This window comes from Fulmarus glacialis, unplaced genomic scaffold (genome assembly GCF_000690835.1).
Source record: "Fulmarus glacialis isolate BGI_N327 unplaced genomic scaffold, ASM69083v1 scaffold5529, whole genome shotgun sequence".
Classification (NCBI taxonomy): domain Eukaryota; kingdom Metazoa; phylum Chordata; class Aves; order Procellariiformes; family Procellariidae; genus Fulmarus; species Fulmarus glacialis.
The window spans coordinates 10,126-36,475 of record NW_009233761.1 but is presented as its reverse complement, the minus strand read 5'-3'; the positions used below and the strand labels follow the sequence as shown (position 1 = coordinate 36,475).

The window sequence follows — 26,350 nt, the reverse complement described above, 5'->3', positions numbered from 1 at the left end:
GGAATGCACATCTTGTAAGGGCTGTACAGTTTATCTTCTTGACTTCATCTGCCTTGCTACCAGCTGAAAACGTTTTGCTAGTTTTAAGACAGACTGCATATGCTTACACAAATGCAGATGTTTATGATTGTTATGGGATGGGAGACAAACCTCAATACACAAATCAAGTAATGTGACATGAAAAAATAAAGACCCTGTTTAGAATTTGCCCACCATTAACTACTGAAGAATTTACAAACAATGCTTTAGTAGCTCGTATCTGAGCCAATTAGCAAGATTTAACTGAAAGCTTGTGGCATACAAAGCAGTTTAAACACTTTGTAAGATTAGGTCTAAAGAATTAAATATCCCAACTTTGTTAATATAAATACCAAATCACATTAGAGCTTGCATTTAACAAGTCTTCCCATTCTTTCAATGGCACTGGCGTGAAAAAGGAATATTCCAGAATTAGAGTTTCATTGGTCAAAACATCAGCTGAGAACACTTGGATTTCTACACTGGCAAGCAAATATTTTAAAATGCTGTACCATGAGAGGCCTAGGAAGCATTTTAGTCTATTTTACAGCTAAAGCATCCCATTACAGACCCTCCAAAGCCAGTCCCTCCCACAAGATTTCTATGATGCGAGAGAGGGCAGAATATTCACCTGGTTTGTTCAGAGAAGCTGTAAAGGCCTGTTGTATCCCACTGATCTATCGTGTTTGGTGTACTCAGTCCCCAAATTTCAGAGCAAGTGCTGTGCATAAATTGAAAACAAAAACAAAAAATTGATATGAATATGGAGCATGGTTATTCAAAACACCATGATGTCAAACATGGAAAAATGTACAGAATACTTCCTTTCACATAGAAGATAGAGCATTGTTAGACTTGCATTTAAACTGACATCTCATGCTATATTTTCTATATGAAGGAGGCTATCAAAATGGAACACGTGATTCAAGGTAAATGATAATGTTTTTAAAAGGTGAACAAGTTCTCTGGTTTTAAGTAGTCAATACAGTTGTAATGTTCCTTAAAACAGGCAAAACTTCCTCAGCCTAGCTCTTAACAAAATTCAATTTTAAAGGGTAGTTTCTGGATTGGGTTTTTTGTTTTTGTTTGGTTTTAAATATAAGCTTCCCTAAGACTTCAAACAAAGGCCATGTGTATCTGAAACCGAACATCACAATCTACCTTTCAGGTACCACCACTTAAGCATTAATCTCATTCTCCACGCACATACTAATTCGCTGCTTTTCCCAAAACAGGAAAATTTGGACTCTGAAGAAAAGCACACTGTAGCTGATACCTCTCACTGTTTTCCATACTCTCCTTGATTAAAAACCTAAATATTCTTTTCCACTGTATACAAAACACAGAATGTTTAACACAGTTTTACAATACAGTATTTTAAGTCTTAACTATAGAATAACAAAACTTCAATTGCTGAATCAAGCAGGAGGAAAGGAAAGGCAACTATTTCTTTACCAAACTGGTTCAATGACAAGATCACAACAGTAAAGAAAAAGGAGCCTCCAATGATAGGCACGAACTAAAAGCAGCAGCAGATTTAAGTAAAGCAAGAAAACAGCATGGGCTCGTAAACAGGCAGCACATTTGCAGAATCATACATCAAGCTCAGCTCTATCACAGACTTGCTGTGTGACCATTGAAAACTGACAGTTTAATTTACATAAGTAACACACAACTAGACTTCGCACCTCAGAAATAAAGAAAATTTGGTTGACAAGCCACTTAAAACTCCACTCCCTAATGACAAAGCCTGAAGTTTGACTGGCTGCTACATTGCCTTTAAAGTTAATAGCCTCTGAAAAGTTGCAACAGAGAAGAATCCAAGTTCACTAAACTCCTGCTTTTAAATATAGGCTTTGCTATTTACATTTAAGCTACTAAGCTTAGCTGATACACTCACAAGTTTGGACTGAGTGTTGAAGGGAAGAAAAGTGAAGCAGGTATTTTTATTTCTCGCCCCTTCACAGAGAAAATTCATTAGTATTATGAAAAAAAAGAGCAGACAGCACAGCACTGTACTTAAAACCACTTTCAGAGCTGACAACCACCTCAGTTCCACGATGACTTTAATAAAATGTAAGTGTGGGCTACTGACAAAGGGAACGAATAGTTCTCATCCCCTTCTTGCCTTGTCCCACACGCCTCATTTCTAATGCCATCCCAGGGAGGCTGAAGTGTCCATGCAATTGAGCAGCAACCCAAATCAATGAACTGGCTATTTGACCACAGAATATGTGGCCGAAAATTAATGTTTTGAGTTACTTTTCAGCCAAATCAGTTCTTTTATTCACTGTGGAGCTACACAAGCACTACAAAGGAGGAGTGAGAGTGTAATTTTGGGCAGCAGCCTGCATTTATCACAAATAAAATTGTTGAATAAAAAATATGGCCTTTGACATTTTACTGATTATGGACACAAGTTAAATCTTGTACTAGATGACTTTTTGTCTAGTAGAGAGCAGCAGAACCACACGCGAAGGCCCCTTCTCTGACATACATCCAGCTCTTCAGAAGAGCCAACTGTCCTGAACAAGTTACATCCATCTCAGACACAGGCAGCATCACGGCTCTGCAGAAACAGAGTGGGCAGAAGAGGGATACTGACCATCACTTCATCAGTAGAGCCTGCGACCTCTCTTCTTCATATTCCTAAGACACTTCAAGGACGGTGGGCTGCCAGAAGCTGCCTAAGAATTGAAATAGTTGCCCTGAAGATACACAGGCAGCTTGTGAAGAGGGAGCATCCCTGCACTGTACTGTGTCCTTAAATATGCACCACTACTGCTGGTAAGACAGATCATCACGCACCTTAAATTAGAAGAACAATCAGCAGACACAAAGCCTGCTGCATATTAATTGACACAGTCAGCTCTGACAGCTTACTACCTTTGAGCAATGGATCCTTTATACAAAGCAGTGCTCCAAAGCTGATGCTGTCACACAGATTACATGTTCCCAAAATTGTGGGGTGCATCACTGGTGTAAGTGGGACATGCCACACAGTTGCTATGTAAGACTTTTAAGACAGTACATGCAAAAATAAAATTTTATAACCCTTGACCAAGCACGATGAACAGCAGCAGTATTTTATATTGCTAACCTCTTCTCTCTATAAATATTTAAACAATCAAAGCTAACAGCATATTCCATCACCTACAGAAAAGACAAGCAGTATCCTGAAGTGACTGTGTGATGGAGCCATAGCTTGCAATGAAACTCAGGACACCATGGAGGGAGGGCAGACCAGGAGGTACAGAAAAAGTGATCAGTTAGAGCAAAACTGCTCCAATATTCAGCAGCTTACATGATATGCTGTCTTCCAGGATGTATGTATGCTTAGAGCTAGGATTAATATCAATGTTCTACTGGCTCATCTACACTAGGACTATACTCCAATTCCAATAACCCACTATCAAACACTGAAGAGCCTGCAGGAAATCATCCTGTATGATCAATAAAGTCAGCTCAACAGAGTTTTTACTTTTCACTGGAAGAAACATCTGAGGAAATAAAATGGTCTCCCCACTCTCCCGGTCACATAAAAGATCCACTGCCTAAAAGATGCAAGACCATCCCCCCACCACGTCACCCAGAGAGTAAACTAGGGCTCTTAATATTCATACACACACACACACACACCAAATCAGAATGAAATTCCTCACAACCACAAAAAGCATACTTCATACACAGCACTTCCATGAAAGGCCACAGTATGTTCATTCATACGCAAGCAATAGCATGATGGAGCGCAGACACTCCTACTCATCCCAGAAAGGTAGTGGCTGGAAAGAAGGTGACTGCATTCTGAAAGATGTTTAAACAACCACTAAAACCATCTAACAGGGAGACAGCAGGTACAGACTTTTTAGTAGTACAGAATTACTGGCCCAAAATAAATAGGAGGCATTCTCTCCTAAACCTACCTTTCTGAAGCGTCCCAAATCCCTTGTGATGTGAAGGGTCCTTCTATGCCTTAGTCCGTAAAGAATTTGGAAGAATCAAGGACTAACATCTGTACTCATAAGTTAAGTCTTGTCTGGAAACATTCCCAGGCCCTGGAACATGATCATGTGTGCTAGAAAGCAGCTAGGACATTCCCCAGCACTGGGCCGTGCCAATTACTGTTCTCCCACACAATTCCCAGGTTTGCGAGTTGCATGCCACCAGGACCACTCGCACCGGGCAGTTCAGATGCAGCCACCCTGCCCTGGTAGCTAAGAGTTTAAGAGTACGCACGAGGCAGTCCTGAGCCAGTTGGCCATGGTGCCTGGGAACATTCCCAGGCACGTTTAACTTATTAGGAAAGAGGCAGCCAAGACATATCACCATTTCACCTTTAGAAAGCAGACTGCCCTCAAACTGAAGTCTAGAAGCACACTTCGGGCTTCATGTTTTACCAAACAGGGGTTTTTGGTTTTGAACTCACTGTATACTGCGGCACTGGTGAGCCATCATTGTTTCCAAAATATAATTTGGCTGCTGCATCCAAGCTGTACTTAAATCTTTCCTGTGTAGACAGCACTTAAATATACTCCAAAATACAAACTTAAAGCTAATATATTTCCTCCCACCAGCCCGGACTCTTTCATTCCAAGGAGCATTTTCATTGCTGTTCTCAAAACAGTTTGTCTGTTGACAGAAACGAGGTCAACTATACAAAAGCTAATATTTTTATCTTTTCAACACTAGCTTAGATTAGCAAATCACCATGTTCTGTGGCCTCTGGCACTCCCAGAGCAAGCCTGCTTGAATACCAGATTGCTGCTTTTGCAGACCCCACAAAATAAGTGAATTTATTATAAGGGACTTCAGGGATATAAAGCATCGAATTGGCTCAGTTTCTGAGGTGTTCTGAAGTTCTAACAAAAGAAAACTATCTCCTAGAGAAAGGAGAAATGCTCAAAGGATACTTGCAAGGAATAACAGACCCAGGGATTTTTAGGGAAAAGTCAGAGTCTAGCAGACATCTGGTTAAGCTGCACTAAACCTCGGACAACTCAGTCCTGCAATTCCTATCTCAGGACTGACCAGAGGACTGATGTGGTAAAGAAAGGGTCAGACAAGCTACTACTGACCTAGGGGGAATCAAAGCCACTTCTGTCAGAGCCCTTCCCTAAGTGGAAAGGGTTGCAAGAGTTGGCGTTTCAACCTGACTTTTCATCTGCTTATAAGGACCAGCATCTCAGATGATACTGTATAATTCTGGCAAGAAGAATCTTTAATGTGGCTATCAGCATGCAACAGCACACAGTATGCCTTCATTTCTTCCATTTCATCATTTCCTTTAACAGGAAAGTCTGAGTTCCAAAAAACCCTACTCTGGGCAAGAAATTACCTAAACAGCAAAGAGCTGTAGCAATGCTTCACAATTTTGAGACAATGTGCCAAAACTGCCTTTCTTTAGTAAGACAGAAAATACTGACACACACAAGAAAAATGTGGACACAGGACAAACCTAAATGTCAAAGATAACCAAAAAGTGTTTGTATTGCCTAGTCTACATATCACGGATGATGTTCCCAATCAGCATCAACAGTGCAAACTATCTTAGTGCAATAATAGTATCTGTAAGTCTACTACAAAACTGGACTATCAAGTCCCTGTTCAAATACAGATGAATTATTGATCTGCTCATGAAGAATGAACATGGACAAACATGATTTGTGCCACACTCATAAGTAAGCAATATGATTGCCTGCTTTAATGTATTATATCCCTATTTGAGGAATCAAAGTCCACATCAAAATCTATTAATAACCAGATATGAACTACATGAGATGAAACAGTCTAAGATAACAACACACTATAGTCCCATTCTAGAGTCCAAAAATACAGATGGTTATCATCTCAACTGGAACACACTGCCCAAAAATAGATTCTTGTAATTGCAATATGATTAGGTGACAAAGGATGCTGACCCATCTAGGTGAAAAAAGGAACAGGATAAGGCTGAACAGGATAAGATGACCATTGCCAACCAGCATATTAATGTTAGTCTGTGACAGTACGACCTCATCTTAGTGAATATAGAAAGCCATTTGCATCCTGGCTTGAAGTGGCAGTAGTTCTGAATCAGAAACTTCAGTAGTTGGAGATGCAGCTACACAGAACAATCCACAATCCCCTCACTGATGTCCAGATGCCAACAAATAAACCCACCTCAGGTTGGTACTCAACCTAGGCTGCTTAATTAGGTCCAGTTTCTCAGCACAGTTAAAAGCCAGACGTACTGATTTGTAGATCCAAGCAAGTATGTGCAAGTACTGTCCAAATAGTCATGATCGCAGCATCAGACAAGCTGCTGCCTACGCATAGCACTGCACTGCGCACACTCCAAGACATCCCTGTACCTTCCCCAAGTGCATTTGCAAAATAGAAGATACAACCAGGGATAAAGGTGGTAGGTCTCATGAATAACACTCAGTTTTATAGAGATGCTGTTTGAGGCTATAGTTGAAAGAACCTGAAGCCAGCAGAGTACCCTATATGCACCAAAATTGTCACACATGTGCTTAGGCTGGTATCTGTATATTACAGGTTGTCGCTATATGAATTTATTACCAGTTTTTACCGAGAGACAGAATGAAAAAAGCAACTATCCTACCACTAACACCATTTAGAGTATTGACAATGCTGCATGCTCTAGGTACTTTTCGTACTAAATGAAGTGCTTGCAACAAGTACAACATCAGATGAAAGTAGGCAGAACCACTTCAAAGATATTTACATACAAAGTACCAGAAACTCTACAGAGAAGTTGTTAAATACTGTCACAATTCATACATAACTACAATTCCACTTTCTTCTTGCAAAGAAGTGGCACAGCTCTAAAGGAGCTAAAAGGCACAGAGTTCAGTTGACAGCCTCCTCTTTACCTGAAGTGGTAGCACCAGAAAGACAACAAATAAAACCCGAAATGCAAAGTTGTATCATGCTAGTCAAAGCCCGTATTATACACGGAATCATTATGGAATGGTCTTGGACATTTAACTTGCGTATGTGTGAAGTATTACACTGAACCCCTAACATTTTTCCTGAATCTTTCATATCTTTCAGAATCTACAGCCACTAACAAGTTTGCAAGTCCATGGTCAAAGCAATCTTCTCCATTTGTCTTTCTCCTGCATCTTACAATCACGAGCCTTTCTTCCACTGAATCTAATTTGTCTGTCCCTACATTTTCTGAGGCATTTGCAGTGCTGGAACAGTGGCTGAAATGAAAAATAATTTCACTAAACTGTGATAGTTTACCCCATTTATCTGTTTTAAAATGGGAGACAAGAATTCTAGAATTCTCATGCAAAGTCTTCCCTCCCAATGTGAGACTGACATTTGTTTTCACTCAAAGACTAAACAAGAAAAATGCAGTAACAACAGAAAAGAAGATCATGTTTTCACCTGAACTAGAGAAGTTACTTTGCGCATGCACACAAACACCTTTACACCAGCCTAACATTTATAGGACTTACTACCTTGACTGAGATTTTGTCAAGGGGGCAGAAGAGAAGTACAGAATTTGCTTCAAGAGCTACACCAAGCTATCCAAAATGGAGTTACAGCAGTAAGAAATGGTCACTAGATTTATGGAATTTCATTTTCTCACAGCAAATGGGCAAATGCTATTGCTTTCACATTGCTCATGGCTGCTTCTGTAAAATTTGCCTGAGAAAACAGGTTATAGTCTATAGATTGAAGATCTGTACCTTGCATACTAAGCTTTTTTGTTTGTTTGTTTTAAACCTTGCTATGTAAGGCCTTAGATCCAAGACTTTATACAGCAACATACTAAGCAGGAAACCAAGGCGGGAACACCGCTATATTGACTTAGGCTCTGGTTCATCACTGGTGTAGCTGCATTGAAGTTGTGCTCCTGTGAAGACACCGTCCATTACTCCACTGATACTAACTTCGAGAAGAGGATTGACTGATGGATGAAAGAACGGAATCCTTCCTCTCATACCAGTCATCATCTTCCTGACGCAACCGGGGTTCAAGAACCCATAAAGCTGGGAGGCAGCTATACCAAACCTTTGGAACTAGCTCAGAGAGGAACTAGTAACAGGAAAGACAGATTTGAAAGGCTTAGGTGTAACACAGATGAACCAAAGTCACCAATTAAAAAAGTTCATTGGCTTACATACAGTATTGTATTCAGCATAGACGACAGTTCCTACCAAATCTGCCTCATCATGCTTTCCTTAATTCTGGGTTTCAAATGAAAATATGTGTAGCTGCTTTTATATTCTGACTTGACAGTTCTTTCTATATACTGGCAATTAGCATTTCTCCCTACTACAGCCTAAAATGTCTACGTACCAGCCAGTAGCAATCCTAATTATACTACCTGTCTTTGCAAACAGCACCTCAGCTAGCTGAATAGCCAGTTGTCTGAACAAAAGCTTACTGTAAAATGTAGTTTGGCTGACCTAAGTGTCTCAACTACTGAAATGTATGTTGCTCATGATTTCTTTTCCCCATGCTGAGGGTGGCAGGGAAATGGTTATTTGCACTATGCTCACTTAGAAAACATTAGAGAGATCTGCAATAACAATGCAAATGTTAAGTTACTTTCATGAGATATCCACCCTACTGCTCTTTGAATCCTACATCATTTTCATCCCTGCAGAATTGACCAATCTTTTAAATTGCATCTCCATCAGCCCATATTACAGTGACAAAATGTCATCTACTCACTTAAGTGTACATAACCAGGCATATACATTCATCAAATGGCATGACTCAAAGCTACAGCAGTTCATTGCTGCTTGTGAATGATGTGAAGTAACACAGAGGTCCTGATCTTGTTTTCTTGCAACAGAAAATGTAAAGATTCAATAATTCAGTATTAAATAATGATTTTTCTTCTAAGCACCTGCTAGAGGGATGAGCTAATATCTTGACCAATGCCGAATAAAAAGCACAAGTGTGAATTCCTCTTAAAAACAATTTACACAGATCGCAGTGGCACTCATCCTTAAGAGGACCTGGGCAAGAGTCTTCCATGGAAACCATTCTGTGATAGACACTGGGGTAGAAAAGCAGACCCCTAGGAAAGTTCTGTTAAAGGGTAGTATTAGCAACCAGAGTAAATGGATATTTACACATCATAAGTACAGGTGGGCAGTCAGTTTGCTAACAGATGCTCCCATTTTTCAAAGGAGAAACAGAGCCTGTTAAGTCTAGGAAAAGGATATTAAGTAATGTCTGAAAAAGCCCTGGACTCCAGAAAAGAAAGCTCTTACAGAACTAAAAGCACAGGTTTCTCTGAGTACAAACTCAACAAAACAATAGTAAAACTGGCAGCTGGGGCACTCAGCTCCCAGAATTATGAGTGCTTCCCCAAGTGTCTCCAACCCCTCAGATTTACTTTTATTTAAGCAATTGGTCTTATATACATAACAAAAAAAGCCTTGTTTACCCTCTCCCCCAGAGTCCAAAAGCAGACCTTTTTTCTTCAAGCATATGCAACACAGAAAGATTACTTGCTCAAAACAGTAACTGTACCTTCTCTCCCTGCCTCCCTCCTCCCTACACACACATTCAGGACATACTACATCCAAGAAAGAAAGGTTTATGTGTGTGCATATTTAGTGGAATATAAACCAGGAACCATTACACAACTTATTATCAGAACCCTTTTATGAGTGAAGTTTACATAGAATTTTATACAAAACATTCAAAATCATTACATCAAATACAAACTGCAGCATCTGAACTGAGGAAAATGACATAAGTAACCTTCCTTACAAATGGATGTATGCTAAAAAATTAGCACATCAAAATAGCCAGAAAAGCAGGAGGCACAGGATACGATTAACCTCTCTAACACTGTGGGAAAAGAAAAACGTCATTGAACAACTCCCATTTACTTCAGCTTAAACTTTAAGGATGTCCACAGGGGACGCAAAAGGGGAACGTGAGGTACAAAAGATACTCTGTTATAGCCTAACATCTGAGCCGCCCATTGCTCATTTCAGGGCCAGTAGCTAGCTTCTTCCAGTTTCGCAGAGTGCCAGGCCAACAAAGTCATCTTGATGAACAGTATATGCTTCTGTTGCCTTTTCTAAAGGCATACTTCTTCCCAGTCACATGTTCAACAAACTGCCTATAAAGGCAAAAATACAGATATAAGGCGGGCCTCTTCAAAGCACTTTACCCTCCTCCCAAATCCTGACATGCTAACGCAATGCTGTCAGACAAAATAAAGCAGCCAGCAATCATCACTACCTTTATTTTTCTCTCGACGCTAGGAGAGGCTGGAAGGATAGCACCTCAAAGTTCAAGAGCAATTTTTCCAGGATGCCATGGAAACCAAGCAGAAGTAAAATATTTATTTCTTTTCTTGTTGTCCATATGGTCTGCTCAGATGCAGATCCTATCAAGGAGTCTTTACTCTCTGTTCAAAGTCAGGTGGAGAGCAGCCTGCAAACTTGTAAGCTTCTAAATGGCAAGGTCAAGCAGCGTAGAGATGGTGTTCAGGACTGAGAAATAAAAGGCATGCAGTACAGCTCAGCCTCACTTAAGAGTCAGCAGGGAGCTGGCCACAAGTCTTATGCTAGAGAGACTGAAGACAGGGAGCATGCAAAAGCATGCTATGGAAATCATGAGCTAACAGCTTTGCTGGGAAACTTGCCCTACAGTTCCCCACTCCCGACATAACACGACAGCTTTCAGCAGCTGCAATTTGTATCTCACAAACTCTGAAGCAGTCTTACTGGAGATAAGATGAACCACAACACAGATTTACTCCCCCCAATCATATGTTCAAAAAAAAGCCATCAAAACCAGTGACTTCTAGATGCCCTGCATCTAGTGAACATCTAGTGAAGGTGACAGATGTACAACAGCATTCACAATGGCAGCATCCCAGAGATTAACCAGGAAGGACAAAAAAAAACCCCAACAACAAAGAGGGGGAAAAAAAAAAAAAAGACTATCATGTACACCCACAAGTTCTGAGGACGTGGATGTTTGTACTTTAAGATGGCATTCTTGAAATGATAACTTGGAATTCATACACTGCTTTCATTTGTTACACTATTATATCCAATCAAGGTTTTCTGATTGGCTGTATTATTTTGCAGTTTCTCACAGTATCTTCAGAAATGTAAATACAGCACTTCGACTGAGATAGAAGTTTGCAAGTTTGAAATTCCCATAGCTGAAAGTACTGTGTTCATTATATGTCTGAGCAAACTCATGTTGAAGATAAGCTATCTTTATTTCATCTGAGAACATCGCACCTGAAAATGTCTTCGGGCTTTCTGAAGAAAGCTTTCCAGAGAACACAAGACCACCACCTCCTAAAAGAAATAAAGGATCAAAACTCTATTATCGAAGTAAAGGAAGCATAACCAGGAACATGTGCTCCAAAAACATCCACTTAGGAAAAGAATCAGAGCTCCAGGTAGCTAGTGAGATGTTGCACCACATCATGTAGCGGGCAGCTATGAAGCAAGTATGTTCAGCAACTCAGTCTAGCTGAGAAATCACCATCTGTCCTCCACTCTCATTATACCATGCCTATGAAAACAGTTGATCAAGCAATTCCTTTCTAATATTTAAATTACCACTGAAATGCTCCAACTAAAGAGACAGATGACTAGCATGGTCTTCCACACCAGGAACAATGTCAAGCTGTTAAATACCTTTCTTTTACTTACAAGTTACCTAAGGAACGAACAACCTAACAGATTCATCTCAATTTCATTTCATACCACATGTGGTTACTTTTTCTTTTTTCTGTTTTGTATTAGTAAATAATATCATGCAGCAGGTTAAGATGACACCCAATGCAGTTTCACAGATTAATGTTCTGTATCATCCTTAACACACCTCAACAGAATCAGAAGCATCAAAGAAAGAAGTGTCTTTATAGGAAGACATCTCCATTGCAATACTGGCTGATATATCCACAACAAATCGGTTTGTTAACTGCAGATAGCAATCTCATAGAAGATCCTACTTTCAAAAAACATAAACAGAGCTTGGCATACCCATTTCAGGACTAGCACCAGGCATTAAAAAATGACCTTTATCTCAAGTTCTCTAACCACTATTAGTTATAGTAGGTGCAGTGAAAGCTTTTCCCACAAGCTAAGAGGTACAGCTACCAAGGGCTAAGTCAAATAATTTTTCTCAAGTAGTCCGTCATCCTCCAAGTGGGTGAGCAGCTGATGCCACTGCATGAGTGGGCTGTCTTGCAACTGATAGACAGCCAAAAAAGATGTGACATTTTGATTAACCTTCTTAAACTAGTGGGTATTTGGGGTAGCGAGGGGCAGGGATTAGCTCTGCAAGACATTTATCTTGTCCAGATTCCTTGAAAAATATGCTAACTTGGCAAAAAGATTACTCTTAGAACAACAGTTGCAGGATCTTCTAATACCTCATTTCAAACTGAAGCTGGATCTGGACAGCTTCCCCTATGAATTACACATCCATCTCAGGAAAACCAGGAAGACAAGTGAACACAGGATATACAATGTAATTATATATAAAGTGCTCAATGCAGGGAAGCCACTACACCATGCCAGAATGACCCCTGTTGCAGCCCAAGCCATGTATACCTAGCAGAAAATTGGTGAAACAGAGAATACATTGAATTCGATCCATGTCCAAACAAGAGACTATCTCTAAAGATGAGGGATATGAAAAGGGATATAAAAATTCAAAGAAATATCAAGTATTCTATGATTCTACGATTCTATTATATAACTAAGGCATGCAGTGTTTCCTCTAAGATATTTCAAATGAAGTTAAGGTTTGAGCCATAGAGGAAGCTTCCCCAAGCAACATATTGAGGAAGAGAACTGAATGGTACTTCAGCCGTGATTTTTATATCATTTTGATAAATATGTAAATACAAAAATTAAGTCTGACAATGATGTTACCGTCACTCACAGCAGTGCCCATATTTTGAGAAATATGAAAGAAAATTCACAACTAGCAAGGAAGCCATAAAAAGGCTTGAAGAGTTTCAGTGTTCAGGTACGAGAAAGCAGTATTTTTAAAATGAACTTAGTGTGTTTGCTGAGATATTATACTGCCTTATGTGCTTAGCAAAGGCAAAATCAAGAAAGCAACTTAATAGCCAAGGTGCCTAACTACAGGCCTCTGCTCTCCTCAGGCCCAGAACAGAATACAGTACCCCATATTAGATACTATTGACAGAAAATCTGAGTATGCAGGGGACACCCCTACAACAAGAATCAAAATCTATTTCCTGAGCTTTGCTGCCTAGAGCTAGACAGAAAGGAAGTGTTAAGATCATGGACAAGTCCTGAAGTCTTCTGCATCTTGCTCACGATCCACACCCAGAATACGCAACTGAAGACGATGCCCACAAGCACTGTTGCCTCACATGCAATTGCTTAAGTTAAAGCACTTTCCCAGGACATCCAACAAGTTTCTTTTCCTCACTCCACCTAACAGGAGTCAACCCTGATCTACCACCATTTGCGCTCTGCTGAGGTGGCAGTTGCCCTGCTCTCTCTCTGTCCTACTGCAGCCAAGAAGATGAGTTTCAAAGGTTTGAGGAACATTAGCACTCAAGTAAACGGTTACGTAGCTTCTCGCTGCAAGGAGAGCTGCTTAAATCCTTCTTGGACCATCTGTGGTTATTGGCCAAAACATTGAAGGGTTCCCACATGATGATCAAAGATGCTGACACTGGGGTCCAGTAAAAATGTCTTCCTATCATTGAACAGAGTATTACAGCATTTTTAAAATGGCTGCCACCAATGCAGCTTGCAACAGGCACAATCACTTTAGTAGGCCTTCCGTTCTCCTACTATATTTATCAATTGAGACATATAGGGGACAGCAAAACATTGATTTTTGGCTACCAACTGTGCTTAGACAAAGCATCAGTCTGCAAGACAGGTACATGGCACACATGCAGAACATCAGACACTCAAAATTTAAACACAAAGGAACTAAAAAGGTATTCTCATTATTAGCTTTGTGGAATTCATCATAATGGACACACTTGAATTCCTCCCCGATACGGCCCTTAAGTTTACAGAAGGGAGAGATTTATTACAGAAAGATGTAAAGACCTATCAATAAGTTTTGGTGGTTGGATGCTGCACTGCTGTGAGCTTACGCAAACACAGCAAGGTTCAGAAAAGGTTCTTGGAAAATGTAGTTGGAGTCCATGAAATTAACATTTGAGTTGTCTACTAAAGAAAAAAGACTTTTTCAACCAAACACCCAAGCGTCAAACACCATTTCAAAAACAACCTTCCATGCCACAAAGCTGAAAGATTCCACATTCTTTGTTCAAAATTTCAAAACTACAGCATGAGTTAAAATTATTTCAAATACCAACAGAGGAACTTGACTTGAAGCTTCCCACAAAATTAAGAGGAAGTGAACACCAGTTCTGGGATGTAACTCACCAATTCAACTAAACAGCAACTTTGAAATTCTGCATTTAAGCAAAACTCAGAGTTTGCTTCTTTTGCATCAGGCTTTTTTCTATCCAGTACCTAAGAAAAGATAACCCAAGCATCTGAAGAAATGATCAGTTTACCTACAATTATGGGCAAAGACTCTAAATGAAAACTTTCAATTCTTGACCTATTGAAACTTGCTTGTACGTTTCGGAATAAAAAGCCACAATTTGGGGGATCTTTTCTGAACAAACGCTGAAGTCAGATTACTGTGCAGCACTTGTCCAAGGGGATTTCCCCAATCTCATTGTTCTTCTGCCAATTTTGAAGCATATGCAGCGAGATGTGAACTTACTCCAGCTCCCGATTGTTCTCTTGTATCCTGCTAGTCTGCTTCAAACAATGCAGCATGACAGAAGCCAACGAAAGCTGTTCATGATGAGACTACAGTAAATTTTAGAAGTTTTCCACCAATCAGCACTGCAACCAAGTCGGAGTAAGTGAACAGAAACAAGCAGTAAACAAGACATGGGAAATTACTTTTATGAAATTAGCAGGTGTAGATTACAAGCAGGATTAAATCAGTAGGGGACCCGTTAACTAGCTATTTGTGTTCAATACTGCAGCAGTAAAAGAACTGCAGTATGTTGTTTATCCTATAAATTCTTCCTAGACTAACAGCCTGAGCTACACAACTGGGAAGTTCTTCCTGTAAAATTACTCTGGTGGTCATAAAACATTCACACTAGTAAAAACAGCACTCAGGTGTTCTGTTACAGTACCACAAAAACTAAATTGGCTGCCTTCTACGAAAGAAGAATATAATGAGGAGAGGAATCTTCACCACACTGAATAATTGGCCTGATACAAAGACACTAATTACCACAGTAAGCCAGGGAATAGTTTAGCATTGACTTGGGCTGACTAAAGCCCCGATCCCTTTATTGGAGAAAAATAAGTACTATTTATGAGATAATTTGGGGCTCAATATTGACAATAAAGCACAGTCAATGTATTTTTCTTGAGTGACCAATGTGTCTTCTTAACAGTAGCACGAAGTGTCAGATACAGATATTACCCTTCCTAGTTAGAGCTCTGTACCGGGATCCACTGAGCAGGTAAGTCGCTGAAGTAACCACAAGCAGCTATTTTTCATTTGCTTAAAATTCAGCAGCCCCAGCATCAGTTGTTAACCTGCCAAACAATTAATGGCATATATAATCAAGCAAGCTTTAACAGTTATTTTTGATTCTGACTCTTCCTGCTTCTTACCATTAAGGCAATCCTAATGAGAAGCAACAGTAACTTGAAGCTAAAAACCTTCCACAAATTCCAACAACTTTTCACCCCAAAATTTGCTTTCCGTATCACTGCTACTCCAATGGGAATAATGCCTTGAACTTACACTCCCTAACCAAGTAATTCAGCTTATACCAGGGAGATGAAGGGGTGGCATTATCACGTCTTACAAAAATGCATTTCAATTTATAGACTGAAAAAAGTTAAAAACTTGTAAGGTTACCTGGGAAAAAGCAGCAGAGCCAAGGCCAGAATCCACATCCCCCAAACCTTAATCCAGTGCTCCAGATAGTATACAACAGAGTCCCCAAAATTCAACAATTTTTCCTCCTGACTCAACAGGCAAGCTCCTTTGAACTACGCAACATTTTTTTATTCACTATCTTGCACATTTATATTTTTACATGTTGACCTACCTCAAATGACATGCCAATACTTTCTGCTTGGCATAACAACTCTGTAACAAAGTATGTGGGTAAGTCACATGGCTTCCTGAATTGCACGAGCTTAAAACTGGCAGCCTTAAGTTTCTTTGTTTAATACTCTAAGACTTCCTTTTTCAGGATGACATCAATATTATAAGATGCTGTAACCTGAACTATGTCTACACTAACGCTTAACCTTAGTTACAGCAATTCAGTCCTCAACATCAGTCACAGCTGTGCAACAACCAAGCTAACAGTTATGTTTTAGTATTTTTAATAAAACTCACTCAATTGTACGTGAATACAGTCACTACTCTAATTTCAATTAACACTACATTAGAAGGCTTCAAAACTTAAGTTTTCAAACTCATCTTCTAAAGAATGACTTACCTACGCTAGAGCAAGGCCCTGACTGCTGTAATATGCAGTGTCTGGACAGCGCCCTACTGTTGCACATATATTCTTCCTTACACAGTTATCAGGAATAACGTCTTGCTGCTAAGTGGCCATTCAAGTAGGAGTGTTGGTAGAGGAAAAATACTCTGTTAGAAAAAAGACATTATCTTAGGCTCATATTAATCCTGTATCCTACCCTACATATCAAATACACTGATGCTCTGAAGCAAACAGGAGAAAGCTAGCAAAATTTAACTTGAGGCTATAATTTTTAAGACAGTTTTGTAGTTCAAGGAAATGCATAAGAGTAGATTTCAAACAGATGCAGGCAGTGTCACCAACACTGTCTTACTGATTGCTTACCTCAAGTTTAGAAATTAAATTTCATAGAGACTTGAAGTCAAACTTGACATGAATTTTTATTTCCCATTATATGTCAATGCAGCATCTAAAGGTGTTCTGCAATCTAGAATTTAAGCATGTCATTTTGCATATGTATAATTAGGGCCAGCATCCTTCTGTCTACAACGACACCATCCTGAACATTTGGAAACTAAGAAGGGCTGGACCCATTTATCTTTGGGCAGGAGATGGTCTTGGAAAACCAGGTGCCAGCTTCTGCCATCCCAGGTCTGAGAAAGACCCCAAGGAAGTTACTGCAATCTCTCAGAGCACTCTCGTTCTCTCCCTGCACACTAATCCAGACTGCACAATACAGCACTACAGAACATGGACCAGCTGAAAGCTGTCATCGTAGAATTATTGAAAGAAACTCTCAACAGATTAGAAGACACTGCAAAACGTCAGAAAAACACCCCGAAAGTCAACTGCTTTGCACTCGCCGCTTTCAGCAACAACAGACTGTTTCTCTTGCAGAATCATCTCTTCACATTTTGTCTTCAGGCTATGCAGGTGGACTCTATTCACCTGGCAAGCAGGTGCCTGGCTGTTTGCTAGGCCTGACATTCGGGCTGCACAACACCATTTACTGAAAGGAAGTCAGGAAGCTACACAGCAAGCTGCTGGAGGCGTATGTACGCATGGGGCAAACTCTGAGATGAAGAGATGTCACACACAACAGGAAGCCACTGCAAAGCACACCATCGTTCTGTCCTTACTGCCCTGCAGAGGCCAGAGCCTGGCTCAACACACCTGGAAAGCACCAAGAACTTCCTTTAGTCTTTTACAGAGAATGTAGAGACAACATCCAAGTCCCGCCATAATTACAGGACTGAGAAGATCAAGGGCAACTTGATCCTCTTGCTACACCTTTCCAGTGAACACATCCAAAGTCTTCACAGCGCCAGCTATCACAAGGACGATCAGGGGATTTTGAAGCTAATCTTGGCCAACACTCCCCAAAATCTCAGCCATCTCTTGCCATGCTTCCAGGAAAGATCTCTTTGGCTTTGTTCTAAAGCATTATTTTTATTGAAATTCCAACAAGAAAAAAAGCAGAGAGGGCTCTGCTTCATCCTTAGTAATCCTGTCATGAGAAAAAGGAGTCAGCTTATCAACAAACAATTTACAAGCACACTCTTCCTATACTCTCGGCAATAAAAATGGTGCTTTAGTGTATTCTGATGTACCGTCTTAAACATTTCTACTTATTTTAGAAAGCTTAAGATGTTCAACTGTAGTCTTCAAACATTTATAGAACCAATTTACATCTAAGTAAATGCATTCAGATTGAAATACGGTATATGGTTTGAGGACGTTCTTTATACATAGCAGTTCTCAACTTGTGAGCTATGATCAAGAATCAATGTCCATCCCCAACCTGAATAGTGAATTATCCCAGCTCTGCTACAAACTAACAGAAAGCGCCAAGTTCTGTTTCTGGGAAAACAGACTTCACCTCTGTTTGGACAGCAATGTTATTTTAGGATCTACTGCGCCAATCCAACTGCCTGCTGTTGTCCTCTTAGCTAACTCGCTCATAGCTTAGGAGATGTTGGGAACTCCCCTAAAACAGTTTCCAGAAGAACCTTCGCCTCACTCAGTGTAATTGTTGAAATCACCCATCTCCTCTGGCTTTAACCTGAGAAGGAACAAAGGAATTTCTGTATTGCTATCCTCTGAAGTAACCTATTTTGGGGAAAGATCTTAAAGCTTGAAAACAATCTATTCTAGAAGCCACATTAGCTTGACAACTCTGCTCTATGGGTGATCAAAGGCATCCCCAAAACTAGGTTACTGCATGCAGCCATGTGATCACTTTCCTGATAAATATTCCCAAGGAATTCAAAAAAACATGCTAACTGGTAACACAGGTTATATTCAAGAACTGTGCCACCACAGCTCTTTACACCTAAATTAGAAATTACTTTTTACTCAGTTATGTGAAGAAAAAAGCATCAAAATGTCATCATTTTAAAAGATCTGTTTGCTCTCGAACAGCAGTTCCAAGCCAGTTGTCCCATCTTTAAACAGGTGTTGTCTTTGCCTGGTTTACTTCTGCAGTTAACTCCTTTGTAGACATTTTGATCAGCACTAGTAAGTTCCATGGATGGAGGCTCGTATTAACTAAGAAAGAGAGCTAGCCTTCAGAAAACAATTTTAACATGTGCCATAAGCTATGCCTAGGCTGCTTGTCTTATCCATAGTGCTAACTCACAGCAGGGAATGAAGAAAGGGCTGCAGGACAAGCAAGCGAAGGAATAACACTAGCATAATGGAGAAATTCATAGTTTCTTTGGAGAATTTTGACCACGTCAAATGGTCTTGCCTTCACGTGTTTGATGAACTTTCACCAGATTCTGCAGCTTTAAGTATCTGAATACTTGTAGAATACATCAGAAATACAACAAAATTAAGATGTACTGGATTTCTTTCCTGGACACTGTAAGCAAGTGTAAGAAAAGAAGTGTCAATAGCATTAGTCACTTTAACATGAAGAGCAGACTTTTAGGCTCAGAAGTCACATGGAAAAGAAACTCCTGGATATGTATATTTTTGCTTCACAAAAAAAAACCCCACCACATTACAGCCTCCAGAAGCAGTCAATATATATTACTACATTTTTACTTTCTTAAGGAAAAAATATTAAAAAGGTATTCTGAACGCAATGTTTAAATACCACCGCCACTATTTCCTCAAGAGAATCAGGGTGTGATTCGTTCCACGATAGCAGTTTAAAAAGTTACCAACCCTCACTATTGGCTGAAGTGAAAGATATGCAACAGGCATGGCTTTAAAATACTACTTCATCCTAACAAGTTCTAAGAAACAGCAGCGTTAGTGAAATTGGTCAGTAAGTAGCTCCTAAGTTCAATGTCAACCAACCACTTCACTTGCAATTGTCTGCTTCACGTTCCTAACACTCCCTCACAATCTTCCATATTCCCAAAACCATGGAACCCATTGTAAGGTTTCTTCTTTGCCTCTGTATAGTACAAAAATGCAGAATTCATCTCATATTTGAAGCAGAAGCCAGGTCTTAATTGTTGACTGTAAATTCCACAAATCAGCTACCTTCCTCAAAAAATAACGGCAGGATTTGAGCCCCTCTCGCTATCCCTCTCACTTCAGTCAGAACTGGGAGGCTGCAGAAAACAAAGCAAAAATAAGCTTCTGAAAACCAGGAAACATAGCACAGGGATGCCATCCTCATGTTAAGCAAGAAGGACAGAGGGCACAGATAAGACTACATTTTCTACATACATATTGAACTGTTAAGCAAGAAAAAATTTTTCAGATAATACCTTCAACAGCTCTAATGGCACAGCAGGCTGAAAGCAAGGGTTTAACAGGAGTATTAGCCTTCTCTCTGCGCTGGAAGCAACTGCTGCATTTCCCCTAAGACTCTAAAGCACTTGCATGGTACTAGCACCCCAGCAAGGAATCTCTGAATCGGGATTTAAGGAAGTTGGTCTTAAAACCTTACTTCAGCCAGTAATCTGCCAGATCACTTTTCATCAACATTCCACATTGCTTTGCTTTTGCGCTGTAGTTTCCTCCAACGTAAAGCAGTGATAAAATTTGCGTCCTCTGCAGAAACTCAGGACCTCCCAATAAAGCTAAGAGTCAAGTGTTAAGTACTGTTCCACACATAGTATCAAAAGCAAGTTTACGTAACAACTGTAATTTAACTACTACTATTAACATCACCAAAAATTTTGTCTGTTCAAGAAGAAAGTTTGTTATCAATCAGGAAGTTGTTTGATGCTGTATCAAACCCTTCTACAGTACTGAGATGAGTACACAAACATCTGGAAGGAGAAAATAGAGGTATACTGTTAGAGATGCATCTTTTAGCTGCCCCCTTCCTCCCAACTACAAATAGCCTTTGCCAGGGCATTCACGAAAGCTATATTCACTATGCAAAGCTAAAATGAATGAAAGCTAGAGATGCTGAGACTGATGGGAGGCATCTCTCTCTTCCTTATCCTCCCACATATACTGGAAGAAAAAAGGTGCACTCCTATACATGGAGTGATCTCATATGCCTCAGTTCAGCATTGCATCGTGCAGACCGTGTCAGCAGTAGAACAGGGAAACTGCCAGCAAGGAGATGAGATACAACAGTGCTCTGCGGGCTCAACAACGGGTAAGCGAAAGCACAGTGCAAGATGCAATCTTCTGGGGAAGAGCAAATGGGTTACAACATGCAACAAATGAGGACTACAGTTGTACCTGGGGAGCACTCCATATAGGCAGGTCATCTCCATTACCACGCATCCTTCATATAAGATAAGGCCCTAATACAGTTGTCAAATTACCCAAATTTTGGCATGGAAGCAGAATTCAACATGTGGTATGGATGTTACAGCTCAGGAAGGACACAGTTCTGCATTAGCTTTCAGATACGTGTGCTCTAGAGGAACATAAGACATCACAAAGGAGTCTAAACTCAGTGCTTCCCTTCCCTTAGCTTTTTTTTTATTTTAAAAATACAGGAGCTACAACAGCCCAGGTCAACATTATCCCAAACCTACTACAACTAAACTCTATTATTAGTTGTACATTATCAGGCATTTTACAAAAACAATCGCATTTTATTAAGTTTTATTTAAAAGCAGCAAGAAGCAAGCATGAAGCATATCTATTCTCTTTTTAAGACAGAAAAACGACACAGCTGATCACACCAAAATACCGGGACATTGAAACTAGTGATTTGTGTTTCCCTACTTTGGATTCCAATACCCTGTACTATCACCACTGAAATGACTTTTTAAATAATGAAGACAGACTATGAATATGCCAGCGACTATTTACTACGTCGCATGGTTTGGTTTGTTAAAGGCTTGGATTTTAGCTATCACTAGTTACAAAGTATTTATTTCAACAGAACAATCCATGCTAATAAGGAAGAAACTGCTCCATCAGAAGACGACTTATATAAATGGATGCTCATGCTCTGTTTCTTCACTGTCTGCTTCTTGTGCCCCATTTGCGTCAAAACTGCAAGGGAAAGCATAAAGACGGGATCTTAAATGCTACCGAATCCATTACGTATTTTAGAAAAGTGAACTCATGTGCCAACATTTAGTTTCAGGATACACAGGGATTATGCGATTAGAATCCCACTGGCTCCTGGGAGGATTCAGCAAGATAACTACAAATTACTTAGAGGGCTAGTGTCAAAAGGACCTCTGCACTTATTTAGCCTCTGCTCTAGATTACTGACCCACTTATGAAGAGCTAAGCACCCCTGCTGTGTGATGCCAACACCCACTCCATCTGTTTGCTTCTGCTTTCTCAGAACCTCTATTAGTCTGCGTAAGAAGTGTTAATTACCACATGAGCAGCTTTTGCATAGTACACACAGTATCAGCCTCGCTTAGTATGTAGTCACCTTGAGAAACAGTGCAGAAACAGAACAATCCTAATTGCAGCAGGATTACCAACAACATACAGTAAGTATATGCAGATTTGTGAAGAGGCAATTTAATTAAACTTTTGTCCAAGCTGCTCTCAATTTTGAGAAAAGCTTGTAGGTGTTTAGCTGTTTTAGGTTTCAGTGATGAAAAAGTACACTAGAGTTAAGTACTGTATCAAACTCTCTGGAAGTCTCCAAGGTTAGTAATTAAATCTAAAGCTAGTTTAAAAAAAACCCACACCACCACACAAAACCAAACACAAAAACCCTCCCCAAGCAGAAGAACGTTTGGAAAGTTAGCCCAGCTGTCACATCAGAACTGCATCTAAACAGCTTAGCACCTCAAACTTCCTGCTAACTAGGAAGAAAACAGAGTTTCAAATTCAGCATTTTATTATTTATCCCTGCTGATCTGCAGATCTTAAGATATTCATTAAAGTGGGTCTCAAGCAGTAGTTTCATTAACTTACTAAATCCAAGAACAAGAATCTCCAGAAGTCATTACAGTACTGAGTTGACATTTGTTCTTTCTTGGGAACCCAGACTACTGCTGTCAAAGTGAAATAATATCAACAGTCCAAAAGCCAACTATGAAACTCAAGAATTTTGTACAGCCCTGCTAGCAACCCTGATATCATCTCGCCCCTTAATACCAAAGCCATTTCTTCGCTTAAAATTAAACCTTGTGTAATAGCCAACACCACTTGAAGAGCTCTCTAGGTACCAGCTTACTCCTAAGGTAGTCAAGAAAAGTAAAACCTAGGTCCTTTTTACAGCTGACTGGAGGATAGATGAGAACAGTACATCATAGCCCAGCAAGAACTGCTGGTCACAACAGCGAGGCTATAAAGAGTATAACAGAGCTTCGTATTCTGTTTTAAAGAATTATTTACTATGACTACTTTAACACAAAAGGTCATGCAAGGAGGAGATACTCAAATACAGACAAGAAGTAGACTAGGAAAACAATGATATGTTAGCATACCGTTTGTATCTTCTAACATCATCTGCAAAATTAAATTTAGACAATTATTCTTCTGAAGTAGCAATATTTACTGCCCCAGAACCCCCGCAGGAGAGCTCTAGGAAGTCTCTAAAAGAGAAGTCTCTAAAGAAGTCTCTAAAAGAGCTCTAAAAGTTAGATACACATTTTATGTCAAGTGCACAGCATATTTAGCTTCTGTTGTATGAAACGCCTTCCAATTAAGCATTTTGTCTTTGTGATGGTAAAGACTTGCTAAATACATAGAGTCATCTCATGTCAAGTCAAGAAATATATATCCCTACAGGTTTCAATCTTAGTCTATTGATATACACTAAGACAAGAAAGCTCTAGTATTTTATTTCTGATTGTTTCCCAGCTAGCAAAAGGAAGAAAGCAGAAGGGAAACCCAGAGAATTCTGGGACTGCTCTAGGGAAGAAAATACAAGCAGAGGGCAGTATTAGAAACAAATTTGTGAACAGAAGAGAGAACAGAATTAAAGTAGTCATTCATTCAGAGCATACTCCTGATCTTCCCAGAAAGTTGTGTCAAATCTAAAAGAGAATGCTAAAACCATTATCAGGTAACACCTATAACACATTTGATATGTGGAAATCATTACTGACGCCAATCAAATCTAGTTTGCGCTATGATTAATACAAAGTTTAAAAGTAGCTGGGATTAATGTGCTAATACAGAAATTAAGGTCATAAACCAGATGCAGTTTCTCTCTCCTAGAAATTATTTTAAGTGTCAAGGGACTAAGTGCCCAGAATATTCCTGTGCCACCAGATCCTCTAACTTTATTTTCATAGAAAAACACACCTGTGAAGCGATTTGGTACTTATGTCACACATAATGAGTTTACACATGCACCTTAGTGGGACTTCTGTACAACGTGAATTGAGAGCAAACCGCATTATACTTACAAACATAACCCTTGCCTCTCGCACAGCAGTTGCTATGAATTAAGTTGAGAAAGTCAAAGGGGTAGAATGCAAGTCGTTCATCTAAATGTATATGCATATCAGGAGCAGAAGAGCAGTTCTAGAAATCCTCCAAGTTATTAAATAAAAAGCATTTTCATTAACCAATAACAAATAATAATGACAGTAAATAAACTGGTCTTCAGACAATCTGCCTCCAAGGATAAAATTTCCCTTCAAAAGGGAGAATGGATGCAGCTTGTACAACTTAAATGAAACTACCATATACAACTGAAAGTAATTAGATGACTGAAGTGTTGACCAAGGAAAAACTAGTCTTTTTTTTTTTTTAAAGTGGAAGTGTAGGTTCAAGTATGCCCTCCGATTATAGACAGGGTTATTAAATAAAAGCATAAGGCAGTGCTACAAACTACGAGCTGTGCTAGGCACCACCAGAATACATATAAATTGGAATCTACGTAGTAATGAAAATTGAAATGTAAAGTTATTATTAGAAACTGTGACTTCACAAAGCATGTGATTCAGTTGTAAGCAAGCACTATGTAAAACCAAAACAGATTTTAAAGAATTGTTAAAGAATCAAAAGCATGCAACTGATTTTTTAGTCATTTGTTCACAGGATAGCCTCAACATCCATTGAGTCGTTTCTTAAGTGGTTGTAACAATTTCAAATACAACAGCACTTACCTTGGTATCGTCACACATTTTGTATTGCAATTCTGAGTGGTAATTGCCTTCTCAAGCTCATCCAGCTGTCCTGTTTTCTTTAGCTTCTTGACCAAGCTTTTCACTGCTTTTTCACACCACTTTTCCTCCTGACCATTCTGCTCACCACCACCAGCCCCTCCAGAGCCACCAGCAGATTTTTTCCACCCCAGAAGTCTCTTCACAACTGGTGGAGTGAATGGCAATATGGATGACATGACTTTCACCAGACAGAACACTCAGCAAGCAATAAATTAGAGATTCCCGTCTGATCCCTAAAAACACAAACCAAAACAGACACGTTAGCACTGAGGTTTCACATGAAACAAATACCTTGCTTAGGACCATTCATTATCAAATGCAGTAGGACGCTGCATCCCAAAACAAGTCAGATAATAATTGAGAAGTAGTCTGCATCATGGTTAGATACTTCATCAATAAAGTTAAAATGCAAGTCTGCTGCAGGCTCTTCAACAGTTAGTGCAGACTAAGGTTACTGTTGGATTTAATTTTTCCTCAAGTCTTTCCTGGATGAAGTCCATTCCAGAAGATATAGAAGTTGAGTCTAGCTTTGCACCTAGGCTGGCTGGTTTTAGTCATTTATTAAAATTTTCCACAAGTGATTGACAAATTGCATACACATATATGCATGTTCTGCCCGTCTCCAAATTAATTTAGCAAGCAAAATTGTGTTTGGAGTGTCATTTAGTCATTATGGCTTGACAGAAGTCTTCCAACAGCCAGCCATTTCACAAGCCTTTTCTCATTTTGTTTGTCATGTTTTAAATAACTACCAATTTTTGTTCTACTAGGGACACCGATTTGAAATTCACATCCTAAGTTTGGTAATAAGCTTATTCCTATCTTTCAGTCTACAGTTCAATGGCCTACAGATAAGGAATCTTCTCAAGTGGCAGTACTTAAAATCATCATGTCTTTCAAAATTCATTAAAGGATATTTAAAATCTTAGTTTGCAGGCACCTCAGTAGTAGAACTGTGTTTTCATTCAGCATCAACTACCTGATCAGGATGATTATATAAAATAAAAGAATAGAAGGGATGCTGAAACTTGGGCTATGTCTAGCATTCACTGCAATTTGCACTTCAAATCGTTTACAAGAGAAATTTAGAAAAAACACCTTGTTTTTGCAGCTTCTTTTAGGCTAGTTTTCGGTCTAAAACATAAGCCCCAAATCAACCATATTATTTCAGGCAGACAGCTGTTAGAAATCGCTTGAGGATATAAAAGTCCTATGGATAGAAGTATGGCATTGAAGTCAAAAACCACCTTATTTCCAGGCAACAAATGGCTATTTGAACTCCAGAAAGTTACCTTACTTCCAAACTGTATAAGTTAGT

General features: G+C 39.5%; 1 protein-coding gene across 2 annotated transcripts in view; it reads right to left on the bottom strand.

Annotated features, from left to right (window-relative positions):
- Positions 1-25,267, bottom strand: part of SMAD2 (SMAD family member 2) — a 40,398-nt gene extending 15,131 nt beyond the window's left edge. The window contains exons 1-2 of one of the 2 annotated variants that reach the window (XM_009585423.1): positions 24,973-25,267; positions 650-739 (exon numbers count right to left, since the gene is read on the bottom strand). In XM_009585423.1, the coding sequence (XP_009583718.1) occupies positions 650-739; positions 24,973-25,208 (326 nt within the window). In that variant the 5' untranslated portion in view covers positions 25,209-25,267. The remainder of the gene's footprint in view (positions 1-649; positions 740-24,972) is intronic. The other variant, XM_009585424.1, reaches the window with a different exon arrangement.
- Between the last annotated feature and the right edge of the window lie 1,083 nt (positions 25,268-26,350).